The 26,313-nt window shown below is 44.8% G+C and overlaps 1 protein-coding gene across 1 annotated transcript in view; it reads left to right on the top strand.

The window, feature by feature from the left end:
* The window catches only part of abcf2a (ATP-binding cassette, sub-family F (GCN20), member 2a), a 56,720-nt gene extending 31,367 nt beyond the window's left edge, over positions 1 to 25,353 (top strand). Inside the window, exons 6-15 of the mRNA XM_078541194.1 lie at positions 154 to 249; positions 1,502 to 1,604; positions 2,455 to 2,550; positions 5,260 to 5,379; positions 7,882 to 7,971; positions 8,550 to 8,660; positions 12,278 to 12,340; positions 15,432 to 15,560; positions 16,996 to 17,199; positions 22,535 to 25,353. Coding sequence (XP_078397320.1) covers positions 154 to 249; positions 1,502 to 1,604; positions 2,455 to 2,550; positions 5,260 to 5,379; positions 7,882 to 7,971; positions 8,550 to 8,660; positions 12,278 to 12,340; positions 15,432 to 15,560; positions 16,996 to 17,199; positions 22,535 to 22,672 — 1,150 coding nt within the window. The 3' untranslated portion in view covers positions 22,673 to 25,353. The remainder of the gene's footprint in view (positions 1 to 153; positions 250 to 1,501; positions 1,605 to 2,454; positions 2,551 to 5,259; positions 5,380 to 7,881; positions 7,972 to 8,549; positions 8,661 to 12,277; positions 12,341 to 15,431; positions 15,561 to 16,995; positions 17,200 to 22,534) is intronic.
* The last annotated feature ends 960 nt before the right edge of the window (positions 25,354 to 26,313 follow it).

Raw genomic sequence — 26,313 nt, 5'->3', positions numbered from 1 at the left:
CTCCCACTTCAGCAGCACCTGGCTGTGAGGTCTAGTGCTACAGTGGCCATCGTTAACTATTTCCCAATTTACACTTTGGGCCAGTTTTTTGCAACTGATCTCAATTGTCTGTTCCTGGCTGTTTTTGATTGCTGTGGTTTTTCTATTTTCCAGAGCACTATTTATTAAACCCTTCATGCTGTTGTTAGATGAACCCACTAATCACCTCGATCTGGATGCCTGTGTGTGGCTGGAAGAAGAACTGAAATTGTAAGTGGCTCTTTGCTTTGGTTTTGCAGTGCTGTTGCAGCAACTTCAACGTGAAGTGTGATAAGGCAGGACTGCAGTGATGGATTCAGACTTGGGTTGCGTTGGCAAGAATATTTTTGGTGTAATTCTAAGGCAAGTGTGGGTGTACCTTGGGTGCTGTCCACACTTGTGTATTGCGATGAATATGGGTGTGTTTTCTTGTAATCATAGAATGGTTGTAGCACAGAAGGAGGCCATTCAGCCCATCAAGTCTGTACCGGCTCTCTGAAAGCACCATTTAGCTAACAAACAGCTATCTTTGGTAACCAAGGAAGTAAAGCACTCTCGTGGGTAAACACAAACACTTCTACTCTGGTGGAGGAGTCAAGAGCAATGACTTACAACCTTAAAATGAGAACCAGGCTATTCAGGAGTCAGATTAGGAAGAAGATTTTCACACAAGGGTTAGTGGAAATCTGGAACACTCCCCTCCCAAAAGTCTGTGTGTGGATGCTCAGGACAGTTGCAATTTTCAAGCCTGAGAAGAATAGATTTTTGCTGGCTATGGATAGTGAGGAAAATGGAGCAAAGGCAGAGGTGCCATTTTAACAAGAAATACGCTGAGGTTGAAGATTGCATGCCTGCAGGAGCTGGAATATTTTACTGACCCAGAAAGTTTGGCAGACAGTTTTCTGGGTTTGGGAAGGTGTTAAATGCCTGACCTATTTTTTCCCCTCCCCTCAAAGTGCTGACTCCTTGCCACAGTCGTTACAGTTGACATCCCAGGAAGAGATGAATAAACAGTCTGTATACAGAGTGCAGCCTGCTGATGTGGGCAGATACACACACTCACACGGCCAGGTGTCCACTCCACAGTCCAGCCTGCTGATCTGGACTGCTCCTGGAGCTCCTGACATGCAGATGGTTTCTGTTCTCGCTTTCTCTTTATCAAAGTGGTGATTGGTTTCTTTGGAATTTTGTCAGCTTCTTGAACTGAGTGTTGTTCTCATTGAGATGAGAGCTGCTGGTGCCGAGAACATCAGGGGCTCAGTGTGAATGTGAGACACTCGGGGCAGGGAGTTACTGGGTAAAGTGTTCTCTTTCTGCAATTTGTTTTCACTGAATTCTTGGGATGTAGAAGTCGCTTTGTGAGTACCTAGTAAGGCTGCTGATTGATGTGTGTGTAAATAGACCGTGTGAATGCCACAGCTGCTGGGAGGACTGGAGAAGTGTTTATGATATGAATTTTTAACTAAACTTTTTTTTCCCCCAGATTCTCCAGGATCCTTGTGCTGATATCTCATTCCCAGGACTTCCTGAATGGAGTTTGCAACAATATCATTCACATGCACAACCGCAAGCTCAAGTATTACACGGTGAGTACTCGGGTGTGGAACTGAATTGGACAGCCTCCGTTTCAGGAGCAATCAAAATTGGAAAAACTAACCTGCATCTGACATTTAATCAACCAGATCATGTAGGAAGTGCCATGGAGAGGCGATGGCATAATGTCACTGGACTAGTAATCCAGAGACCCAGGGTGATTCTCTGGGGACCTGGGTTCGAATCCCACCACAGCAGATGGTGAAATTTGAATTCAATAAAATTCTGGAATTAGAAGTCTAATGATGACCACGAAACCATTGTCGATTTGTTGTAAAAACCCAACAGGTTCACTAATGTCCTTTAGGGAAGGAAATCTGCCGTCCTTATGTGGTCTGGCCTACATGTGACTCCAGACCCACAGCAATGTGGTTGACTTTTAAATGGCCTCTAGAGAAGGATAATTAGGGATCGGCAATAAATGCCGGCTGAACCACATCCAATGAACGAATGAATAAAAAAACAACTGGTGTGGGAAATAAGGCCACATTGATGCTGTTTCAAGGTTAGGGTTTAGATATTTTTCGATAACAGTTTAGAGGGAGCTTTACTCTGTATCTAACCCTGCACTGACACCAATGCCTAAAATGAAACGGGTTTCTCACACACATTTCCAAAAATCTAAAAATGCTGGCAACATCAACATCCTGAGAAGGAATTTTAAAAATCTGAATTTAACATCAATGTGATAAGCATGTCACATAAAATTGAAATCCTGTTCCTGGACTTGACTGTCCAGATTTATTTGAAGCTAGTTACTGCTGGTTTTAAAGTGACACCAACATTAAAACCTAGGGCACTATGAAACAGAATTGGAGTTATTGGGTGTGGTTTGTGTTTCAGGGTAACTATGACCAATATGTGAAGACCAGGCTGGAACTGGAGGAGAACCAGATGAAACGGTTCAACTGGGAACAAGATCAGATCTCACACATGAAGGTGAGCACATGGTAGTGGGTGGGAATGATTAGCAGATTCTTCAGCATTTGGAAGAGAGAAGATGGAGTAACTTTCAGGTAGAATCCCATTCACCTGAACTGGTTAACCTATCTGGTTTCATAGGAACAGGAGAGGGCCATTCAGCCCATCGAGCCTGCTCTGCCATTCAATGCGATCATGGCTGATCAAACGCTTCAATGCCTTTTACCCACACTATCCCCATAACCCTTTACATTATTCTTAATCAGAAATCTGTCGATCTCTACCTTAAACATACTCAATGACTCAGCTTCCACGGCCCTCTGGGGTAGAGAATTCCAAAGATTCTGAGTAAAGAAATTTCTCCTCACCTTGGTCCCAAGTGGCTTCCCCCTTATTTTGAAATTGTGTCCCCTGGTTCTAGATTCCCCAACCAGGGGAAACATCTTACCTGCATCTACCCTGTCTCTCCCTTTAAGCATTTTGTAGGTTTCAGTGAGATCATCTACAGTTTCTATCAAACTCTGGACCCATTAAGAAATTGCATGAGAGAGGTGCGTTTAGGTTGACATAATTTATGTAGAAATCACAACCTGGAAACGGGATGTTCATGCCAGCCAGACTGAGCTGGTGTTGATTCTTTACTTGAACTATAATCCTAATCCCATGTACCTGTCCTGTTCCTTTATCCCTTCACCCTCCTTTCCCTCACCCTCCCCATCTCATCTGTTGACGTGGTCTCTGCTTCAATCATTCACTCCAGGAGTGAATTCCGCAGCCTCACAACTCTCTAGCCGGAACCTCTTGCATTTCATCTTACATAGAAACTAGGAGCAGGAGTAGGCCTTTCGGCCCTTCGAGCCTGCTCCACCATTCATCATGATCAAGTCTGATCATCGAACTCAATACCCTGCTCCTGCTTTCCCCCCATATCCTTTGATCCCTTTCACCCCAAGAGCTATATCTAACTCCTTCTTGAAAACATACAATGTTTTGGTCTCAACTACTTTCTGTGGTAGCGAATTCCACAGACTCACCACTCTCTGGGTGAAGAAATTTCTCCTCATCTTAGTCCTAAATGGTCTACCCCATATCCTCAGACTGTGACCCCTGGTTCTGGACTCCCCCACCATCAGGAACATCCTTCCTGTATCTACCCTGTCTAGTCCTGTTAGAATTTTATAGGTTTCTATGAGATCCCCCCTCATTCTTCTGAACACCAGCGAATATAATCCTAACCGACTCAATCTCTCCTCATATGTCAGTCCCGCCATCCCAGGAATTAGTCTGGTAAACCTTCACTGCACTCCCTCAATAGCAAGAACATCCTTCCTCTAATAAGGAGACCAAAACTGCACACAATATTCCAGATGTGGTCTCACCAAGGCCCTGTATAATTGCAGCAAGACATCCCTGTTCCTGTACTCGAATCCTCTGGCTATGAAGGCCAACATACCATTTGCCTTCTTTACCACCTGCTGCACCTGCATGCTTACCTTCAGCGACTGGTGTACAAGGACACCCAGGTCTCGCTGCACGTTCTGCACTCTCAATTTATAGCCATTCAGATAATCTGCCTTCCTGTTTTTGCTACCAAAGTGGATAACCTCACATTTATCCACATTATACTGCATCTGCCATGCATTTGCCCACTCACTCAGCTTGTCCAAATCACACTGAAGGATCTCTGCATCCTCCTCACAGCTCACCCTCCTACCCAGCTTTGTGTCATCTGCAAATTTGGAGATATTACATTTAGTTCCCTCATCTAAATCATTAATATATATTGTGAATAGTTGGGGTCCCAGCACCGATCCCTGCGGTACCTCACTAGTCACTGCCTGCCATTCGGAAAAAGACCCATTTAATCCTACTCTGTTTCCTGTTTGCCAACCAGTTTTCTATCCATCTCAATACACTACCCCCAATCCCATGCACTTTAATTTTACATGCTAATCTCTTATGTGGGACTTTGTTGAAAGCCTTCTGAAAGTCCAAATAAACCACATCCACCGGCTCCCCCTCATCAACTCTACTAGTTACATCCTCGAAAAATTCCAGTAGATTTGTCAAGCATGATTTCCCTTTCATAAATCCATGCTGACTCTGTCCGATTCTGCCACTGTTTTCCAAGTGCTCAGCTATTAAATGTTTTATAATGGACTCTAGAATTTTCCCCACTACCAACGTCAGGCTGACTGGTCTATAATTCCCTATTTTCTCTCTACCTCCCTTTTTAAATAGTGGGGTTACATTAGCTACCCTCCAATCTGTAGGAACTGTTCCAGAGTCTATAGAATCTTGGAAGATGACCACCAATGGAACCACTATTTCTGGGGCCACTTCCTTAAGTACTCTGGGATGTCAATTATCAGGCCCTGGGGATTTATCGGCCTTCAATGCCATCAATATCTCCATCATACATCTATGTCCCCTCAGTCTAGACCTCTCAACCCACTGGGAATGATCTATTTATCCTTTCATGTCCCTTTCTAAGTTTAAACATCTTTTATCAAATTACCCTGTGAACACTACCCAACTTATCCGAATCTCTCCTTGTACTTTTCTTTCCCCTCAACCAGATACTGCCAGGTCAGGTTCCTAAACTAAGATCTAACTAGGAGCAGTGGTGAGGGTTTATACTGATATTGCCCATTGTATGCACTGTGTTTGGCACCTGCTGTCCTGACCCTGACCCTAACCTTGGTTTCTCTTGCCCCTTTCTTCTAGAACTACATTGCACGTTTCGGACATGGCAGTGCCAAGTTAGCTCGACAAGCTCAGAGCAAAGAGAAGACCCTGCAGAAGATGATGGCCTCTGGGCTGACAGAGAAAGTTGTCAGCGACAAGGTTTGTGGTGTGTGTGTGAGAGAGTGTGTGAGGCACTAACGGGCTCTGACCACAGCAGTTTCATAAAGGCAGATTTTCCATCCGACTCTGCTCCATCCCTATTTCTCTCCGACCTTCCTCCTGCAATTTTTACCTTTTTAAATCTCAGTCCTAGCGCCCCACATCATGGTATCCCAGCTTCTCTCACCTTTTAATTTGCTGGAATGGTGCCTGACACAATGAATTTGGGTTTCTCTCCACCTTGGCAACAATCTCATACATCCTACCGTATAGAACAGGGTTCAGACTTGTGCACCGAGCAGGGTAAGGGTTTCTTGGTAAAGAAAAGTAAACCAGGTAATTACAGGCCAGTGAGCCTGATGTCAGTAGTAGGTAAATTATTGGAAGGTGTTCTGAGAGATCGGATATATAATTATTTGGACAGCCAAGGGCTGATTAAGGATAGTCAGCATGGCTTTGTGCGTGGTAGGTCGTGTTTAACGAACCTTGTAGAGTTTTTCGAGGAGGTTACCAAGAAAGTAGATGAAGGAAAGGCTGTGGATGTTGTCTACATGGACTTTAGTAAGGCCTTTGATAAGGTCCCACATGGGAGGTTAGTTCAGAAAGTTCAGACACTTGGTATCCATGGAGAGGTTGTAAACTGGATTCGAAATTGGCTGTGTGGGAGAAGACAGAGAGTGGTAGTGGATGATTGCTTCTCAGACTGGAGGTCTGTGACTAGTGGTGTGCCGCAGGGATCTGTACTGAGACCATTGTTTGTTGTCTATATCAGTGATTTGGATGATAATGTGGTGAATTGGATCAGCAAGTTTGCTGATGACACTAAGATTGGAGGCGTTGTGGACAGCGAGGAAGGCTTTCAAAGCTTGCAGAGAGATCTGGACCAACTGGAAAAATGGGCCAGAAAATGGCAGATGGAATTTAACGCGGAAAAGTGAGGTGTTACACTTTGGAAGGTCAAACCAAGGTAGGACATACACAGTAAATGGTAGGGCACTGAGGAGTGCGGAGGAACAAAGGGATCTGGGAGTTCCGATACATAATTCCCTGAAAGTGGCGTCACAGGTAGACAAGGTTGTAAAGAAAGCTTTTGGCATACTGGCCTTCATAAATCAAAGTATTGAGTATAGGAGTTGGGATGTTATAGTGAGGTTGTATAAGACATTGGTGAGGCCAACTTTGGAGTATTGTGTGCAGTTCTGGTCGCCTAACTACAGGAAGGATATCAGTAAGATTGAGAGAGTGCAGAGAAGATTTACTAGGATGTTGCCGGGTCTTAAGGAGTTGAGTTACAGGGAAAGGTTAAACAGGTTAGGACTTTATTCCTTGGAGTGTAGAAGAATGAAGGGAGATTTGATAAAAGTTTACAAAATTGTGTGGGGTATAGACAGAGTAAATGCGAGTAGGCTCTTTCCACTTAGATTAGGAGAAATAAACACAAGAGGACATGGCTTTAGGGTGAAAGGGGAAAGGTTTAGGGGGAACATTAGGGGGAACTTCTTCACTCAGAGTGGTGAGAGTGTGGAACGAGCTGCCATCTGACGTGGTAAATGCGGGCTCACTCTTAAGTTTTAAGAATAAATTAGGTAGATACATGGTTGGGAGAGGTCTGGAGGGTTATGGACTGGGTGCAGGTCAGTGGGACTAGCGGAATAATATTTCGGCACAGACTAGAAGGGCTGAATGGCCTGTTTTCTGTGCTGTAGTGTTCTATGGTTCCAGGGATTCTAGCATTGCTCGATTGGCATTTTTCAGGGGAACTGGGCAAAGGGACTTGAAGCTCTCAAAATAGGGTATCATTCGTGCTGTCCTGGTGCCTCTCTTTCTCTCTTCTCCCCCCCCCCCCCCCCCCCCACCTCCCAACCACAGTTAAATTATAATCAAGGACAGGATAGGAGTGGCTATTTCTCATTCTGGACTTTCAGTGACGGAGAGGAGGAATAGCTGAACATTGCTTTTTTTTTGTTTTGTGCTTGTCTGTTTTTTGGTTTGTAACTTTCTCAATATTTTCTTTTTATACACAGCGGCTCCCATATTCCATCGCGGCTTCGGGGGGTGGGTGAAATCTCTTCCTTCCCTACCTCCCCAGGAGCTAGCTCCTGCTGTGTGGTACCTGTTACTCCCATGTCTCACCCAAGTGGCTATTTGCAACATGCGTACCTAATGGGTGTTCATTTCTTCAGGGAAGGAAATCTGCCACCCTTACCTGTTCTGGCCTACATGTGACTCCAGACCCACAGCAATGTGGTTGACTCTTAATTGCCCTCTGGACCAGGGCAATTAGGGATGGGCAATAAATGCTGGCCTAGCCAGTGATGCCCGCAGCCCCTGATTGAATATTTAAAAATAGAGGTGGGGAGAGAAACATGAACTCCCCCTCCGCCCCCCACCTCACCTCATGTCCTGTCTTCTCTTCTAGGGGGAGGGCTATGGGATGAATATACCACAGTTGCTAATTGTCACTTTTACAGTTCTAATCCCTTGTCTGTCTTCTCTTTGTAGACTTTATCATTCTGTTTCCCCTCTTGTGGGAAGATTCCTCCTCCTGTTATCATGGTACAGAACGTCAGCTTCAAGTACACAAATGATGGGGTAAGTAACAGTGAGGGTGGTGGTGGTGGGTTTGTGGTGCGTGTGCATGTACTAGTGTTCTACAATCCTACATCCTTTCCCTAGACACGGCCCAAATATGGGAAAATTGACTAATTGAGCACTTGATTTGTGAAATCACAGCTGACCATAGTGTGACAATCTTACTTAAAGAAATAAGCCTGTGTGGGGGCCCTGTGTGTCTTGGTCTGCTGTTTGCAGCATTGGTAAAACCCTCAACAACTGGCACTAACTCTAACATGAGGGTGAGTTCTCAAGCAGCTCTTCTACTTTAGCTATGCTTCACTTAGAATCTGATGGTCACTCATACCTGGTGACGCTAACTGTCCATACTAGAGCTGAATCACTAACTGTGTGAATAGCTGCCCTCCAGGATGGAAGTGGCCAAACCAGCTGTCCTGGGCAAAGAGGGCAATGGAAACTGGGCTGGTTTTTTTTTTTTGATTGAGGATAGGATATAATCTTAGGCCCTGGCAGCATAGGCTGGAGGGATTGTGGAGGGTGTAGGTAAGAATTTTGTCAGAACCGGGAATATTGATTTGTTATAATTTTTTTTTCAGCCATTGATCTACCGAAACTTGGAGTTTGGTATTGATTTAGACACCAGGGTGGCCCTGGTCGGGCCCAATGGAGCTGGAAAGTCAACATTACTCAAACTTCTAGCAGGAGATGTAAGTATCTTTTGGGAACCGATATGAGAGTAACTGGGAAGATGACATTTGGCATGTGGAATGTGTTTAGGAGGAATAGGTGACTTTGGACGCACTGGAGATTTTCCTCGCCCTCCTGTCTGGGTCATTGATACAGATTGATCACTGTGATTATTGTGTCATGTGTTATGATCCCAGCTGATGTTATTACTGGACAAGTCAAACCCACAATGGAATCTGACCTGATAGATCTTTTTTTTAAAAACTAGAGGTACTGACTGAAACAGATTCACAGTCTGCTGTTAACTTTTTAACAAAAGGATTAAACATTTAGTAAACAAAAAAACATTAACTATAATTAGGCAACAAAAAGGTTGGAAAGATTTCAGCACAGACACACAAGAAAAAATGATTCAAACTCACTCTGTCCCTTTTGTCCCAGTAATACCCTTACAACCCCAACACTCCAGTGAAGAGAGACCATTATTTCCACACCAAGACTAGAGCTGGTTCAGTTGCAAAGTGGTTTATTTTCCAGTAGACTTCTGTACATTCACTAGAAGTCCTTCCACAATTGTGCCTCGCTTGAGATATTCAGAAAAATAACTAAATTCACTATTCCTTTAACTTTAGAGCAAAACATATGAGTCTTGGACCTTTTCTGTCTTCACTCTGTGGTATACACATACCAACTGAACTAAAATCTGCCTTTCTGTCTCTCCCTTTGTCTCTGTGGATCTCTCTCTGATCCCCTGCTGCTAAGCAACAGCATAGTTTTTTCCTTATATTTTATGTTTGTTTTAACCTCCCTAAACCACTAACCCTTTGGTAACCCATCACTTAAAGAGTCATAAAATCTCATTAAAAATGCATGTATGCAAGCAGACGGGATGGTCAAATGGGCAGATAATTGGCAGATGGAATTTAACCCTGAAAAGTGTGAGGTGATACTTTGGAAGGAGTAATTTGACAAGGAAGTATTCAATGAACGGCATGACACTAGGAAGTTCTGAGGAACAAAGGGACTTTGGCGTGTGTGTCCATAGATCTCTGAAGGCGGAGGGGCATGTTAGTGGGGTGGTGAAAAAGGCATATGGGACACTTGCATTTATCAATCGAGGCATAGATTACTAAAGTAGGGAGGTCATGTTGGAGTTGTATAGAACCTTGGTGAGGCCACAGCTGGAGTACTGTGTGCAATTCTGGTCGCCACATTATAGGAAGGATGTGATTGCACTGGAGGGGGTGCAGAGGAAATCCACCAGGATGTTGCCTGGGATGAAACATTTAAGTTATGAAGAGAGGTTGGATAGACTTGGGTTGTTTTCGTTGGAGCAGAGAAGACTGAGGGGCAACCTGATCGAGGTGTACGAGATTGAGGGGCATGGACAGGGTGGATAGGGAGCAGATGTTCCCCTTAGTTGAAGGGTCAGTCACGAGGGGATAAAAGTTCAAGGTGAGGGGCAGGAGGTTTAGAGGGGATGTGAGGAAAAACCTTTTTACCCAGAGGGTGGTGACGGTCTGGTATGTGCTGCCTGGGAGGGTGGTGGAGGCGGGTTGCCTCACATCCTTTAAAAGTACCTGGATGAGCACTTGGCATGTCATAACATTCAAGGCTATGGGCCAAGTGCTGGTAAATGGGGTTAGGTAGGTAGGTCAGGTGTTTCTCACGTGTCGGTGCAGACTCGATGGGCCAAAGGGTCTCTTCTGCACTGTCATTCTGTGTTACAGCACACAGAGCAACAATCTGTATTACAGCGTTACAAACAGGTCCTGGAGACTTCCTGCCTCCATCTCAAAAAATCTCTCAAATGAAACCCAAGCCCAGGTTTCACCTTTCCTAACACACACACAAAAAAAAAAGTATAAATTAAACTCAGCTATATCTTGTTCCTAACAACCACAAATACAAACATAACTTAATTAAAATTATATCTAGTTCCTAATACACAACTGTCAGGATGGTAGACAGTGAATTAGACCGACCTTGGTCTTTTCATCCAGTCATTCCAAAATACTCTGGATGTAAGACAGAGTCCTGATTGCTCAGCCCTGAATTCACGTTCCCCACCCCAGCCAGAAAGTTGACAAGGGCCTGTGGAAAATGTGAACTTGGCTTTACTGTGTTTGTTTCCTCACTGCCTCAGAGGTGACCAGCTTGCCTCTTCATTATAGATTGACGTGGCCTGTGATCATAATCATTATTATGATCATTGGGGAGGTGATGGCATAGTGGTATTGTCGCTGGGCAATGCTCTGGGGACCCAGGTTCAAATCCCACCATGTCAGATGGTGGAATTTGAATTCAGTAAAAAAAATCTGGAATTAAAAGCTCAATGATGAAACCATAGTCGATTGGTATAAAAACCCATCTGGTTCACTAATGTCCTTCAGGGAAGGAAATCTGTCATCCTTACCTGGTCTGGCCTACACGTGACTCCAGACCCACAGCGATGTGGTTGACTCTTAAATGCCCTCTGAAATGGCCTAGCAAACGGCTACAAAGACACGCAAAAAAAAGGAACGAAACCAGACGGACCACCCGGCATCACCTAAGCACTGGGAGCAACAGTGGCAAACTCAGCCTTGTCGACCCTGCAAAGTCCTTATTAACATCAGGGGTCTAGTGCCAAAATTGGGAGAGGCTAGGAATTGTGCGACAAGTAACTCACCTCCTGACTCCTCAAAGCCAGTCCACCATCTACAAGACACAAGTCAGGACTGTGATGGAATACTCCTCACTTGCCTGGATGAGTGCAGCCCCGACAACATTGAAGAAGCTTGACACCGTCCAGGACAAAGCAGCCTGTTTGATTGGCACCACATCCACAAATATTCACTCCCTGCACCACCGACGCACAGTAGCAGCAGTGTGTATTGTCTACGTGATGCACTGCAGGACTTCACCAAGGCTCCTTAGACAGCACCTTCCAAACCCACGACCACTACCATCTAGAAGGATAAGGGCAGCAGATAAATGGGAACACCACCACCTGCAAGTTCCCCTGCAAGTCACTCACCATCCTGACTTGGAAATATATCGCCGTTCCTTCACTGTCACTGGGTCAAAATCCTGGAACTCCCTTCCTAACAGCACTGTGGGTGTACCTACACCACATGGACTGCAGCAGTTGAATAAGGCAGCTCATAACCACCTTCTCAAGGGCAATTAGGGATGGGCAATAAATGCTGGCCCAGCCAGCGAAGCCCACATCCCATGAATGAATTAAAAAAAATTAATGACACTAGTATTTTACTGCAGCTCTATGAACTTAATTTTTCAATTCCCACATGTAGCCATGGTAGAATTTGAATTGTGCCTCTGGATTAGTAATCCAGTAACATACCATTATGCTACTGTACCTTGTGACTTCAGTCCCATACCTTAGTTGACTGTTGATGTCCCCTGAAGTGGCCCAGCAATTGTTCTGGATGAATGCCCTTCACCATCCCTCAGCGAGTTGGCAATCCCGGTGTCACCCACACCGAGGAGCGTGAGAGTTACCCACTTTTACATCTAACGTCTTTAAATTTTCTGAGATCCTAGTGATATTTGGTATTGACTGAATCTCTCCCCCTTGCAATCTCGATTATGTACTAACTTTTTTTTTGTCTTCATTCCTTGACCTTTTGTGTAGCTCTTGCCTTGTGATGGAATGATTCGCAAACACTCGCATGTCAAGATTGGACGATACCATCAGGTAACTTTTATTTTCTCCTCTTTCTCCCTCAGCCTCCTTTACCCTCTGTCACTACAAGGGCTAGGCAAACAAGGAGAAGGCCCATCAATGCCTTGGTATTAATGTCGGGCAATAAATGTGGCCTTCCCTGTGGCTCCCACTTCCCAAGAGCAAATTTATAAACAAATGCACCCACTGAGCTGAGGAACAAGCCTAAGGGGTCTAAGGTATCAGATAAGTCCAATGTGAGATCTGCAGACTCTGCCATAGGTGGGTCAGGTGATGCTTGAAGGACTGGACAGGTGAGGCGTTTAGTGGTTTGTGTACTCTCTCCGACGACTCAACTACACCTTAGTGTGTTCCTGTGAAGTTGCGTGATGTGCTCGGCGCCTTCCTATAAGATCATAAGACGTAGGAGCAGAAGTAGGCCACTTGGCCCATCGAGTCTGCTCTGTCATTCAATGAAATCATGGCTGATCTGATAATCCTCAACTCCACTTTCCTGCCTTTTCCACATAACCCCTGATTCACTTACTGATTAAAAATCTGTCTATCTCAGCTTGGAATATACTAATGACCCAGCCTCTACAGCCTTCTGTGGTAAAGAATCCCACAGATTCACTACCCTCTGAGAGAAGAAATTCCTCCTCATCTTTGTTTTAAATGGGTGACCCCTTACTCTGAGATTATGTCCTCTGGTCCTAGACTCTCCCACCAGGGGAAACAACTTCTCAGCATCTGTCAAGCCCCCTAAGATTCTTACATGTTTCAATAAGGTCGCCCTTCATTCGTCTAAACTCCAGTGAGTACAGGCCCAACCTACTCAACCTCTCTTCGTAAGAAAATCCCTCCATACCCGGTATAAACCTAGTGAACCTTCTCTGGACTGCCTCCAATGCCAGTATATATCTCCTTAGATAAGGGGACCAAAACTGTTCACATACATTATCCTAGGTGTGGTATAACTAGTGTCTTGTATAGTTTTATCAACACTTGCCATTTTTATACTCCATTCCCTTTGAAATAAAGACCAACATTCCATTTGCCTTCCCTATTACCTGCTGAACTTGTATGTTAGCTTTTTGGGATTCATGCACGAGGACCCCCAAATCCCTGTGTGCTGCAGCTTTTTGCAGTCTTTCTCTCTTTATATAATATTCAGCTCCTCTATTCTTCCTGCCAAAGTGCATAACCTCACATTTTCACACATTTATATTCCATCTGCCAAGTTTTTGCCCACTCACTTAATCTGTCTATATCCCTCTGTGGACTGTGTCATCCTCAGCACTTGCCTTCCCACCTATTTATACAGTAATAGTTTCCAAACTGCTTATGAGTTTCACTTGAACACAGTTAGATGTAAAGTTCAATTTTTCTATTTGAAATACACCTCACAACAGGGGCTGACCACAAGACGAGATTAGCAGGTGAGGGAGGACATTCTGCCAAGCTTGGAGCCTCTCCTCACTGCAGCGACTGCTTTAAATGCTCTTGCTTTCAGAACTCCAGATGGGGGCACTCCCTGTGCAATGCATTTCCTCATCATCAGTCCGATATCCATCTTTTATTGCTTTGAAACCTGTCCTATTTGCTGGTTAAATGTAAAGATTTACCTTTTCCAGTCACTGAACTATTATAGACTCTGACACCTCCTGTCAGATACCCTGAATTACAAAAGAAACAGAATTAGACTGCATTCAGACTACAGAATGGGCAATGTCTGCACTGGTGTAGGGGAAATAGCAGAGAGACCCTTCAGAGAGGGATGCTAGGCATTGCCATAATTAAAGCCCAAACCTGCATCATGAACAGAAGAGCCGTTCAGCTGTGGCCTTTCAGAGTTTTCCACTTCTTCTGCACCAATGTCACCATTTTCCTCAGGCCCGTCTGCGATCTTGGGTTTCCGCTGACGAGCTTTCACGGCTTCCTTCTTCTTTGCTGCCTTTTTCTTGGCCAAGTCAGAAGGCATGGCTGCTGGTTAATGTGTGTCCGTGGAAGTACAACCTGAAGAAGATGAAATATTTTCCGTTTTGGTCGTTTACAAGCCAGGAATTACCATGAGTTGGCAGGGATGTCTGATTTATTTTTTTATCTAGCCCAGAATTTATTGCCCATCCCTAATTGACCTTGAGAAAGTGGTGGAGTCACCTTGAACCACTGCAGTCCATGTGGTGTAGGTACACCCACAGTGCTGTTTGGGAGGGAGTTCCAGGATTTTGACCCAGTGACAGTGAAGGAACGGCGATATATTTCCAATTCAGGATGGTGAGTGACTTGGAGGGGAACTTCCAGGTGGTGGTGTTCCCACCTATCTGCTGCCTTTGTCCTTCTAGATGGTGGAGGTCGTGGGTTTGGAAGGTGCTGTCAAAGAGCCTTGATGAGTTGGAGATTTTGGATGATATTGTGAAGGCAGCATTGGTGCTCCTTCTCGAGTCCTTTGAGGTGCCTGCCGTAGGTTGTCTAAGTCTCCAAGGATATAATCTTTAGAACGATCCGCCTAAATGGAGTTGGTGTATTTCGTGACTACTTTCGCACCTTCGGAGACAGTGTGTTTGGCCAGTTAGGTGCACAGAGATCCCTGCTGCATGTTAAACTTAACCTTAGTGTCGAGTTTGATATCCTGATCCTCAAATACTCCTTTCCTCACTTGACTGAAGGCTGAGCTGGCACATTGGAGGTGACAATGAATTTCACCGTAGTGTATCTGCCTTCATGATGGCGGCACTTGCTTGCCTGAGCAATGGACCACACAGATGTCCACATCACCCATGTTATGACATTTATATCCTTCCTTGAATAAGGAGACTAAAACTGTGCACCGTACTCCAGCACCCTGTACAACTGTAGCAAAACATCCCTCCTTTTATATGCCATTCCCTCTTCCCAAAAGTCTAGGGTCGACTTTTACAAGAGACCGACCGTTACTCCAGTATATATGGTAACTATGAAGGAAGGCCTGAGTGAAAACATTGAAATATGGCAGCTGGTTCAGCAAATTCTATGTCTTAAGGAATCTGGAGTGGGGAATGACTTCAGAAGTTCCTTTCCTGGGAATTTCGATTCTCTGAAATGTTGTAACACTTGTCTGTCTCTCCCTCTTCCTGTCTCCCAGCACTTGCAAGATCAGTTAGACCTGGATCTGTCCCCATTGGAGTACATGATGAAATGTTATCCAGAAATCAAGGAGAAGGAAGAAATGCGGAAAATTATTGGGCGCTATGGGCTCTCTGGGAAGCAGCAGGTATGTATCCTGGATACTGTTGGTTGGAGCGGGGAGGGTAGTGGTGGCTGGCTGGTGCTCAATGGTGGACGGATGGGGGCTGGGCGCTCAGGGGCCCCTGGTGTGAGGGGGAAGGTCAGGTACGTGGGGAGAGTGTGGTGGTTTTGCAGGGTGATTGGTCTGGGACCCTGGGCAATTGTCTGGGTCTGGCCAGCACCTCTTCAGTTGCCATGTTTTGCAATATGTTGATGCCTAGGCAGACATGCGAAACAGAAAACTAGGAATCTCAATTACCCCGTGGTGGATTTTCCTCAAACCCACCAGTGTTCACACGCTGACTTGTCTTTTGAGTGCTGACCCTGACTGAATTTTTTAAAATATATTTGTTAATGGGATATGGGTGTCGCTGCCTAGACCAGCATTTATTGCCCTTCCCTAATTGCCGTTGTTCAGAGGGCATTTAAGAGTCAACCACATTGCTGTGGGTCTGGAGTCACGTGTAGGCCAGACTGGGTAAGGACGGCAGATTTCCTTCCCTAAAGGGCATTAGTGAACCAGATGGGTTTTTACAACAATCAACAATGGTTTCATTTTCATCATCAGATTTATATTGGATTCAAATTCCACCATCTGCTGTGGCGGGATTTGAACCCAGGTCGCCAGAGCATTACCCTGTGTTTCTAGCTCACCAGTCTAGTCACAATACCACTACGCCACCACCCCTGAATCCAGCATTGTCTGTATTTACTGTGCTGAGATGTAACCCCCTCTTTAACTGAAAGCTATTGTTTCCCATAATCAGGACCTGAGTCTTTAACCTAACACTACTGGTTCCTGTAACCAGGAGCTCCCCACTTTAGTCTCCTGTTGAGGGTTTCATTGAGGTTTGTGTGGGCAATGTGGGGAATTGGGGGGTGAGTGGGGGGGTCGGATAGAAAGTGTGATTTTAACCTGATTGGGCTGAATTTGAAACATGTTTCCCATAGTGACAGGCTGGTGTCTTAGCCACTGAACCATTAACTCCCTACTGTCTCCAGATTTTCACCTTTCAACACAGAAATTATTAATGGCCGTTGGGGTTATGTGGGGGAGGATTGTGAGAGGGTGGGAGGTGTTAATGTATCCCAGTGAGGGTTCCTGTCCATTTTCCATGCGGCGGGTTTCAGTTCCACGGGATACTCCTAGTCGAGGCACATTGATTTTTCTGAGGATCTCCTGGTACTGGGTGGGTTTGCTTTGCCACTGCCTTCGAACTGGAAGTGGAAGTCATTAGTTGTGTGAACTGGATGCTTATCATTCAGGTTGGGGAGAATTAGTTTTCCGAGATTCCTTGCTGGGATTTGGGAAGCTAGAACCAGTGAGTGCCGCCAGTGTAAATGTCTGAATTCCCATTATGTTTTTCCACTCTGCCAGGAGCAGAATTGTGGGGAAGACCCTGACTCTTTTTGTGTTCCAGGTGAGCCCTATCCGAAACCTCTCTGATGGACAGAAGTGCCGTGTGTGCTTTGCCTGGTTGGCTTGGCAAACCCCGCACATGCTCTTCCTTGACGAGCCTACCAACCATCTGGACATTGAGACCATTGATGCCCTGGCTGATGCCATCAATGAGTTTGAGGGTGGGATGATGCTCGTCAGCCACGACTTCAGGCTCATTCAGCAGGTAAATGTTTGTCTTGTTTCTGTCCCCACTCACCTGCCACATCAAATGGCCTCTTTATCCTGTCTCTACCTCTTGATGTTGGAAGGGGTATCCCAATATTTGGTCTTTCATCTCACTGGTGCCCAATAATTGGCCAGGACCCAATTACCTCATTCATCAGTCTGGCAGGTGCAACAAATGATTAGAAAGGCAGATTGTTGGTGTTTATTGCAAGGGGAATTGAGTATAAAAGTAGAGAAGTGTTGCTACAGCTATATGGAGTCTTAACTGAACCACATCTGAAGTACTGTGTACAGTTTTGGACTCCTTAAAGTTCAAAGAAAATTCATGTGACTGATTCCTGGGGTGAAGGGATTGTCTTATGAGGAAAGGTTGGACAGGCTGGACCTGTATCCACTGGAGTTTAGAAGCATGAGAGGTGATCTGATTGAAACATGTAAGATCCTGAGGGGACTTGACAGGAAGGATGCTGAGAGTATGTTTTCTCCCTTATGGGATAATCTGGAACTAGGGGGCACAGTTTAAAAATAAGGGGTCTCCCATTTTAGAGTAAGAGGAGGAGAAATTCCTTCCGAGGGTTGTTAGTCTGTGGAATTCTCACCTTTAGAGAGCAGTGGAGGCAGTGTCATTTGAATTTATTCAAGGGTGAGTTAGACAAATTTTTACTTAACAAAGGGTCATGGGGGGCAGACAGGAGTGGAGTTGAGGCTTTAGTCAGATCAGCCATGATTTTATCAAATGGCAAAGCAGGCTTGAGGGGCTTTTTAAAATTCATTCAGGATGTGGACTTCACTGTCTGGACCAGCATTTATTACCCATCCCTAGTTGCCCTTCAGAAGGTGGTGGTGAGCTGCCCTCTTCAACCACTGCAGTCCATGTGGTGTAGGTACACCCACAGTGCTGTTAGAGAGGGAGTTCCCAGATTTTGACCCAGCAACAGTGAAGGAACGGCAATATATTTCCAAATCAGGATGGTGTGTGGCTTGGAGGGGAACTTGTAGGTGGTGTTGAATGGCCTACTCCTGTAACTAAGTCTTTTGTCTTTGTGTTGTGTTTGCCTTGGGTGCTGAGACCATGCCCAAAGCTATTGCCCTAAAATAGATTAGAGGATTTGAGCTGAACTCAATTAGCAGGTGTTGCCTGCATGATTAATGCCAAGGTGAGGTTTAAAGAGAGCACATTTGGCCCAGACTACTCCCTCGTTATGCAGGGAAAATATATACTTAGACCATAAGATTTAGAAACAGAAATACGCTATTCAGCCTATCAAATCTGCTCCACCATTCAATGAGATTATGGCTGATCTGATAATCCTCAACTCCACTTTCCTGCCTGTTCCCCATAACCCTTGATTCGGAGGTGTCAGCTGTGGCTCAGTTCATAGCAATCTCGCCTTTGAATCAGAGGGTTGTGGGTTCATGTCCCACTCCCGGAAACCAAGAACTGTGATTGTACTCGAAAGAGTTGCAACAATATTATAACCCTTGATTCCCTTAGACAGATTTTTAAATCAGTATCAGCCTTGAATACACTTAACGACCCAGACTCTACAGCCCTCTGTGGTAAAGAATTCCACAGATTCACTACCCTCTGAGAGAAGAAATTCTTCCTCACCTCTGTTTTAAATGGGCGACCCCTTACTCTTAGATTATGCCCTGTGGTCCTAGACTCCCCCACAAGGGAAAACAACCTCTCAGCATCTACCTTGTCAAGCCGCCTAAAAATCTTTTATGCTTCAATAAGGTCACCTCTCATTCTTCTAAACCTCAATGAGGACAGGCCCAACCTATTCAACCTCTCATAAGAAAATCACTCCATACCCGGGATCAATTTAGTGAACTTTCTCTGGACTGCTTCCAATGCCAGTATATTTTTCCTTGGATAAGGGGACCCAAACTGTTCACAGTATTTTAGGTGTGCCAAAACAAAAACAGAATTACCTGGAAAAACTCAGCAGGTCTGGCAGCATCGGCGGAGAAGATGCTGCCAGACCTGCTGAGTTTTTCCAGGTAATTCTGTTTTTGTTTTGGATTTCCAGCATCCGCAGTAGTTTTTTGTTTTTATCGTTGTATTCTAGGTGTGGTCTAACTAGTGCCTTGTATAGTTTTAGTAAGATTTGCCTATTTTTATACTCCATTCCCTTTGGAATTGCAACTTACCTGGGTCAGATCCATTCTTACCTCATTGAAGTTGGCTTTCCCCCAGTTAATTATTCTTACTCTTACTTGAAATCTTTGCACACTTGCTACAATTTTCTGTGCAATTATTAAACGTGAGGTGAAAGCAAACCTCTTTCCTTGGTTCTGTATGAAAGAAAATAGCTCACGACAGTGACTCAAAACTCAAACTTATTTTGAGCTAATGGATAGAAGCAGAGGAAGATTCCTGGGCAGGTGATTGGCTGCTCAAGGATAGCAGACATTCATAACCTAAAGAGGGCTATGTGAAATTGCTCTCCTTGACATGTCAACTCGGTTTACTTTTTGGGTTGTATTACGCCCACTGTAAGAGCTACCGGGGTAATTTGAGCTCTGTACTTTGGACAGGAGCTTTGACCCCTGGAAGGGGTGTGTTGGAGAATCGGGGTTTGTGCATGGTAACTCATTGTTCCCCACAAAGCATGGAATTGCTGAATGACCCTTATGCCTGCATTAGTGACAGGAACAGTGTTGGGACCCTTGCTTTTCCTGATATATATCAATGACATAGACCTTGGTGTGCAGGGCATGATATCAACATTTGGATGATGTGAAACTTGAGAGCCTTGTGAACTGAGGAGGATAGTGTAGAACTTTAAAAGGACAGAGACAAGATGTTGGAGTGGGTGGACAGGTGGCAGATGAAATTCAATGTGGAGAAATGTGAAGTGATTATTTTTTGGTAGGAAGAACATGGAGAGATGATGTAAAATAAAGGATACAACTCCAAAGAGGTTGCAGGAGCAGAGAGACTTGGGTGTATATGTGTATAAGTCAGGATAGGTTGAGAGGATGGCTAATAAACCATACAGCATCCTGAACTTTATTAATAGGGACATAGAGTACAAGAGCAAGGAGGTTATGTTAAACTTATATAAAACCGAGGTTTAGCCTCAGCTGGAGTATTGCATTCAGCTCTGGGTGATGTGCTTTAGAAAAGATGTGAAGGCATTGGAGAGAGTGCAGAAAATATTCACAAGATTGGTTCCAGGGATGAGGAACTTCAGTTCTGAAGATAGATTGGAGAAGTTAGGACTGTTTTCCTCGGAGCAGAGAAGGCTGAGATTTGACTGAGGTATTTAAAATCATGAGGGGTCTAGACAGTCGATAGCAAGAAACTGTTCCCACTTGTGAAAGGATCGAGAATGAGACAGCACAGATTGAAAGTACTTTGCAAAAGAAGCAAAAGTGACATGAGAAACTTTTCTACACAGCGATTGGTTAGGGTCTGGAATGTACTGCATGAGTTGTGTGGTGGAGGCAGGTTCAATCGAGGCATTCGATAGGTCATTAGACTGTTATCTGAAAGGGAAGAATGTGTGGGGGTACGGGGAGAAAGTGGGAGAATGGAACTAGGCGAATTGTTCATTCAGAGCCGGTGTAGACATGATGGACCAAATGACCACTGCCTGTGCTGTAACAATTTTGTGATTATATTCTTCCTTCATTATGAGGTGATTCTGACACTTTACAATAAACAACTTGTATTCGTAGAGATCCTTTAATGTAATAAAACAAGGGCCTTCACAGTAGCTCTCTTATGACACTGAACCACAATAAGGAGATATTAGGGGAGATGACTGAAAGCTTGATCAAAGAGGTACTGACCGGAGCTTGCTGTATGTTGCTAGCTACATGAGCCTGCGTTGGAGACCAAGCAGAGAAAAGCCACAATGTTATTTGAAAGATTAGAGCAGCTTGAGCAGTACAGTTTTGAGAAAAATGTTAATGGGATGATGGCACTGTGACATATAAAATATTAACCGATTGCTTAACAGTTGGCCTGTGCAGGACAATAGAGAAGTAAGGTTGAGGGAAGATTTATAGAGGCGTTCCCATTAGCTGACGGTACAAGGATCAGGGAATTCAACCTGGAAAAGTGAGGTAATGCACCTGGGGAGGGCTAACAAGACAAGGGATTATGAATGGTAGGAGCCTAGAAAGCACTGAAGATCAGAGGGACCTTGGTGTGCATATTCACAGATCCCTGAGGGTAGCAGGGCAGGTAGATAAGGTGGTTAAGAAGGCATATGGGATACTTGCCTTTATTAGCTGAGGCATAGAATACAAGAGCAGGGAGATTATGCTGGAACTGTATAAAATGCTGGTTAGGCCACAGCTGGAGTACTGTGTGCAGTTCCGGTCGCCACATTATAGGAAGGATGTGATTGCACTGGAGAGGGTGCAGAGGAGATTTACCAGGATGCTGCCTGGGCTGGAGGGTCTGAGCTATGAGGGAAGATTGGATAGGCTGGGGTTGTTTTCCTTGGAGCAGCGAAGGTTGAGAGGGGACCTGATAGAGGTGTATAAGATTGAGGGGTTTGGATAGGGTGGATACGAAGGCACTTTTTCCATTAGTAGAGGGGTCAATAACCAGGGGGCATAGATTTAAGGTAAGAGGTAGAAGGTTAAGAGGTGAGTTGAGAAATTTTTTCACCCAGAGAGTGGTGGGAGTCTGGAACTCGCTGCCTGAAAGGGTGGTTGAGTCAGAAACTCTCCATGTTTAAGAAGTATTTAGATATTCACTTGCGTTACCATAACCTCCAGGGCTATGGGCCAAGCATTGGAAAATGGGATTAACGTAGCCAGATTTTTGTTGATTGGCGCAGACATGATGGGCCGAATGACCGCCTTCTGTGCTGTAAATGTCTGAGTCAGGGAAGATGGATTTAAGGTTTATGGAGAGAGATGCAGGAAGAACTTTTTAAAGCAGCAAGTGATAATGATCTGGAACTTGCTGCCCTGGTGGGTGGTGGAAGCAAAGACAATGATTACCTAAGGAAATTGGATGGGCACTTGAGGGAAATAAACTTGCAGGGTTATGGGGATGGAGCGGGGGAATGGGACTGACTGGGTTGTTCTACAGAGAGCTGGCGTGGACTCGATGGGCCAGATCATGCGCCTCCTGTGCCATAGAGACACTCCTCCTAAATTAGGAGAGAGTAAATTTTAAATTGAGCTTAACTGGCACGTGATAAAGATTTGGAATCCGCTGAGCGTGGGGAGTTCGGGATGGAGGCAGATGATGAGCTTGATGGGCTGAATTACCTTTTTTTGAAAACTTTTTTTTAATCTGGCCGGTCTGCAAGGGATTTCTCTCTCCGGTTTGGTTACAAAATTCTGATTTCTCTTTTCAGGTTGCTCAGGAGATCTGGGTGTGTGAGAAGCAGACAATCTCCAAGTGGCAAGGTGGGATCCTATCATACAAGGAACATTTGAAGTCCAAGATGCTTGGTGACAACCCTCAGAGCAATAAGAAGACTCCCAGTGTCTGAAAGATTCTCAGCAATTTGGCATCAACATGAAGAGAAATTCTTAAAACCATTACAGATCATTCTTTTTCGAATCCAGGTGGCTTGACACAGCAGTGTGGGCGAGGCTGAGTTCTAAGCATGCTAGACAATTGAAATCGAATGCAAAGAATAAATTGCTGTTCATATTATTAGCTTACTGATCCTAGGGGCTGTCATCTTCACCTGCTTGGGGATAGTGGGTAGGAGGTTTTAAAACTAAAACACAGCCCAATGCTTGTTCCTATACTCCAGGTAAATATTGGGGGATTTGTCTGCTCAGCTTATCCTGGTGAGGTAGGCACTGCCTATCTCTCATCCCTTCTGTCCTGCTGTAGCAGCACCGCCGTTCAAAAACTTGTGTACAAAAATCTGACCCTCCTCAAATATTTTGGACCACTGTCCTGCATGAACATTCATCCTCTGCTCCAACACTGATGGTTACTTAGGGTTTTACCCACAGCCATAACCAAACACAGCCCTCGACCTGCTCCTTTCTCATTGCCTTGAGTCAGTTTATCCCCTTTGACAAGGTTACAGGGGGTTTGCTGTGAGCTGGGCATTGTGAATGCTGGGCTACTTAGTGTTTCTCTCATTAACTTTGTGGCCTCTTCGGTACTCAATAACCCGGCAAGGTTGCTGTAGTTTGCCAAGAAACACATTTCTTCCCTTTTTTTCTTGGGTCCCAAGCACAGCCCTATCCACGTGCCATAGGAGCCCAGATGGAGAGCTGAGCTTACTCTCCTCTCCCCAATGTGCTGTTTGGCTTTGGGTATAGGGCATTGTGTATGTTATGCAGAGGACAGCTGCTCTGTTAATGCATAAAGTTTAAACTCATGTTTCCTGTCCACCTATCACTTTCCCTTTCCCTCCCTCAAAGCAGGTGGTTATAAACTGCGCCACAGATTATGGTGCTGATGGCTAATTCTGATTAATGTTGTTCCGAGTATTGTTCATCTTTGCATTGATGCTTTAACTCGCATTGTTGGAATATCTTCTCCAGCAGCCTGACTGAAGGGCTCCCGAGAGAAGTTCTAGGACAGAACCTTGAACTCTGTTTATTTATTTTGTGTATTGTGCACTGTGGGAGCCTTGACTGTACTTAACCCCGGGCCCAGATGGACGAGGTTGCCATTTAACCCTCTGGAGGATCTGTTATACATCCTTATTCCAAACTTCCCCTCACAGAATATGGCAGATTTCTCCACTTTGTTTTTGCACCATGTGAAGGAATAAGCCTGTTGAAGATTCACAGGGTTTAAATCCATATTGTAATCTGTGTCCCTTTAAAAGATTGTTTAAAACTGTAGGATTCTTTCCTTTTCCAGAAGTGGGGTGGGAGAAATGGCTCACTAGCATAAGGTGTTACCTGGTAGAGAACGCCCGATTGCTTATGCACCACTCTTGACAGTGGCCATCGGGTCTGTACAGTACTGTTGTTCAGTGTGGGTTTCTGGGTTCTATGCATGCTGCCCTCATACGATACATCTGGGGGTCCCCATTCCACTTGCTGTTGAAAGTGAGCTGACAGCTCAGTGCGCGAAGACCCCACCAGTGATGGTTCTGAGGCTGCTTCAGGCTGGGGAAGAGAGCAAGCACTGTGTTGTTGTAGTAAACGTCTCCAGTTTGTGGTATATTCATAAGAGGTCTCTGTCTCCTGATGGCAGATAGGCCATAAGAATAGAGAACGTGGAACTGTAGGGCCTCTTATTTGGTATTCTGAGCAGTGCTGAATTTACACACACCTCCCCCTTGTTAGATGTTGCATGTGCCCATCCCACCCCTCCAAAAGCTTTTTTTAAAAAAAATAAACTACAATCAAATTTAGTTTAGACAAAACGAGCAACAATTCGGTGTCCAATGTACTGAGAGGGGCAGGTTGTTTAAAACTCACCTCTTCATCTCGGAATTCAAAGTTGTTTCAAAGGTGTTGACATCCTTCACTTGACTGATGGAGCTTCTTTGAGCACCTCAACTTCAAAGGTGCTCCTGTGGCTATATTTCCCTAAAATGTGTACGTTTGGAGATTGAGAATGTTTTGGATACTTTCCTCCACCTGGCAGGTGTTTTTGGATTTTGAGGTTTGATTGCAGCCCTGGTGGTCACAGGGTCGGTCTTTCTGTCCAGTTCTTTTTCCTTACCCCTCTGCCCCCCTGCTCCACACACTCCCCCCTCCCCCCCAACACACACACACACACACACTCTGTGCTTGACAGGGTGTTGTTTTGCTTCTCCTCCTCCCAGCCCAACCCCAGTTGGGCTCTAACTCCCCAGTTAAAGGGGGTGAGACAGCCTTCTCTGTGGAGTCAGGTTCAGTACCCCTCAATTTCCTGCCATACTGACACACCAGTACTGTACTTCAGTGTTAGTGACGGGTCTCTGCCCCTTGGAATACACTTTAATATTACAGTGATATACTTATACCAAGAGTAGTTCTCCTCCTTCCAAACAAGTAGACATAGCAAATCAGTTTTCCTTTTACTGAAACTCTTTGATTTTTTTGTGTAACAATTCTGTTGGGTCTCATTTTGAGAAAAACTGTTGCACCATCTAAATCCCTTAAAGTAAAAAGCACCTGGTCATCTGGAGACTGAGTGACTGCAGATTGTCTGGTCTTAATGTTATATTTTAGGGAAAAATAAAGTTTACTGGAGTGTTTCTAATTCCATTCTTTTTGGCGTGACTTTTTTTTCTTAAAATGTTTTCAGGATTTGAGGGACTGGGTGCAAGGTATTGATTATTACATCAGCCTTCACTACCAAACCCAGCTCACTTATGGGAAGTTGTCTCCTTGTCTTTTTGTGAAATGAGTTTTGCTGTTTCAAACCGTGTGTTTCTGCCTCCTGCACTAACCTGCCTCTAACTTTGCACTAAAATGGCCACCTTAGAAGCTACAGTAAGACTGCTGGTGGAATTGTTGGGTTCCTGTCCTGGACCTCCATAACACAAGCTAGGAGCAGGAGTGGACCATGTGGCCCCTGCCAAGCCTGCTCCACCATTCATGGTTTTCAACTCCACTTTCCCCATATCCCTTGATTCCCAGCCTTAAATGTAGTCAAATAAGGGACGGAAACATTTGCAGGGAAGACGCACTACCCAAAGAATTGGCAGTTAGGGCTGGGCAGTAAATACAGCCTTGCCCATGCCCCCCCCACACATCCCAAGTATATTTATTAAATGAGGGAAATGTGACGTTGTGACTGGGCCAACAGTGAGGGAGCTTTACTCTTACTCAGGGTGTTACCAGGGATGAGGGACTTGAGCTATGAGAGGTTGGAGAAGTTGGAACCATTCTCCTTGGAACAGAAAAGGCTAAGAGGTAACATAATAGAGGTTTGCAAGGTAATGAAAAAGTAATGGAGGAAAAGCTATTCCCTCTGATGTAGGGGTCAAAAACTAGAGGTCAGATTTCAAATCATTATCAAATGATTTGGAGGAGAACTGAAGGGGATTTATTTTGCTGAGAAAAGTCAAACCTTAACATGTTGCACTCATCAGGACAGACGCAAGGATGTCAAATTTCAAAGGGAGCAACAATTTACACTACATGAGAAAAGGGGTGTTGGCTGGATGGTAACTTGATTCTGGCCAAGGCATTGCAATGGAGATTGTGCCCGGAAACTCCT

This window comes from Cetorhinus maximus, chromosome 4, assembly GCF_964194155.1.
Source record: "Cetorhinus maximus chromosome 4, sCetMax3.hap1.1, whole genome shotgun sequence".
NCBI classification, from domain to species: Eukaryota; Metazoa; Chordata; class Chondrichthyes; order Lamniformes; family Cetorhinidae; genus Cetorhinus; species Cetorhinus maximus.
This window is presented reverse-complemented; position numbering and strand designations above follow the sequence as displayed.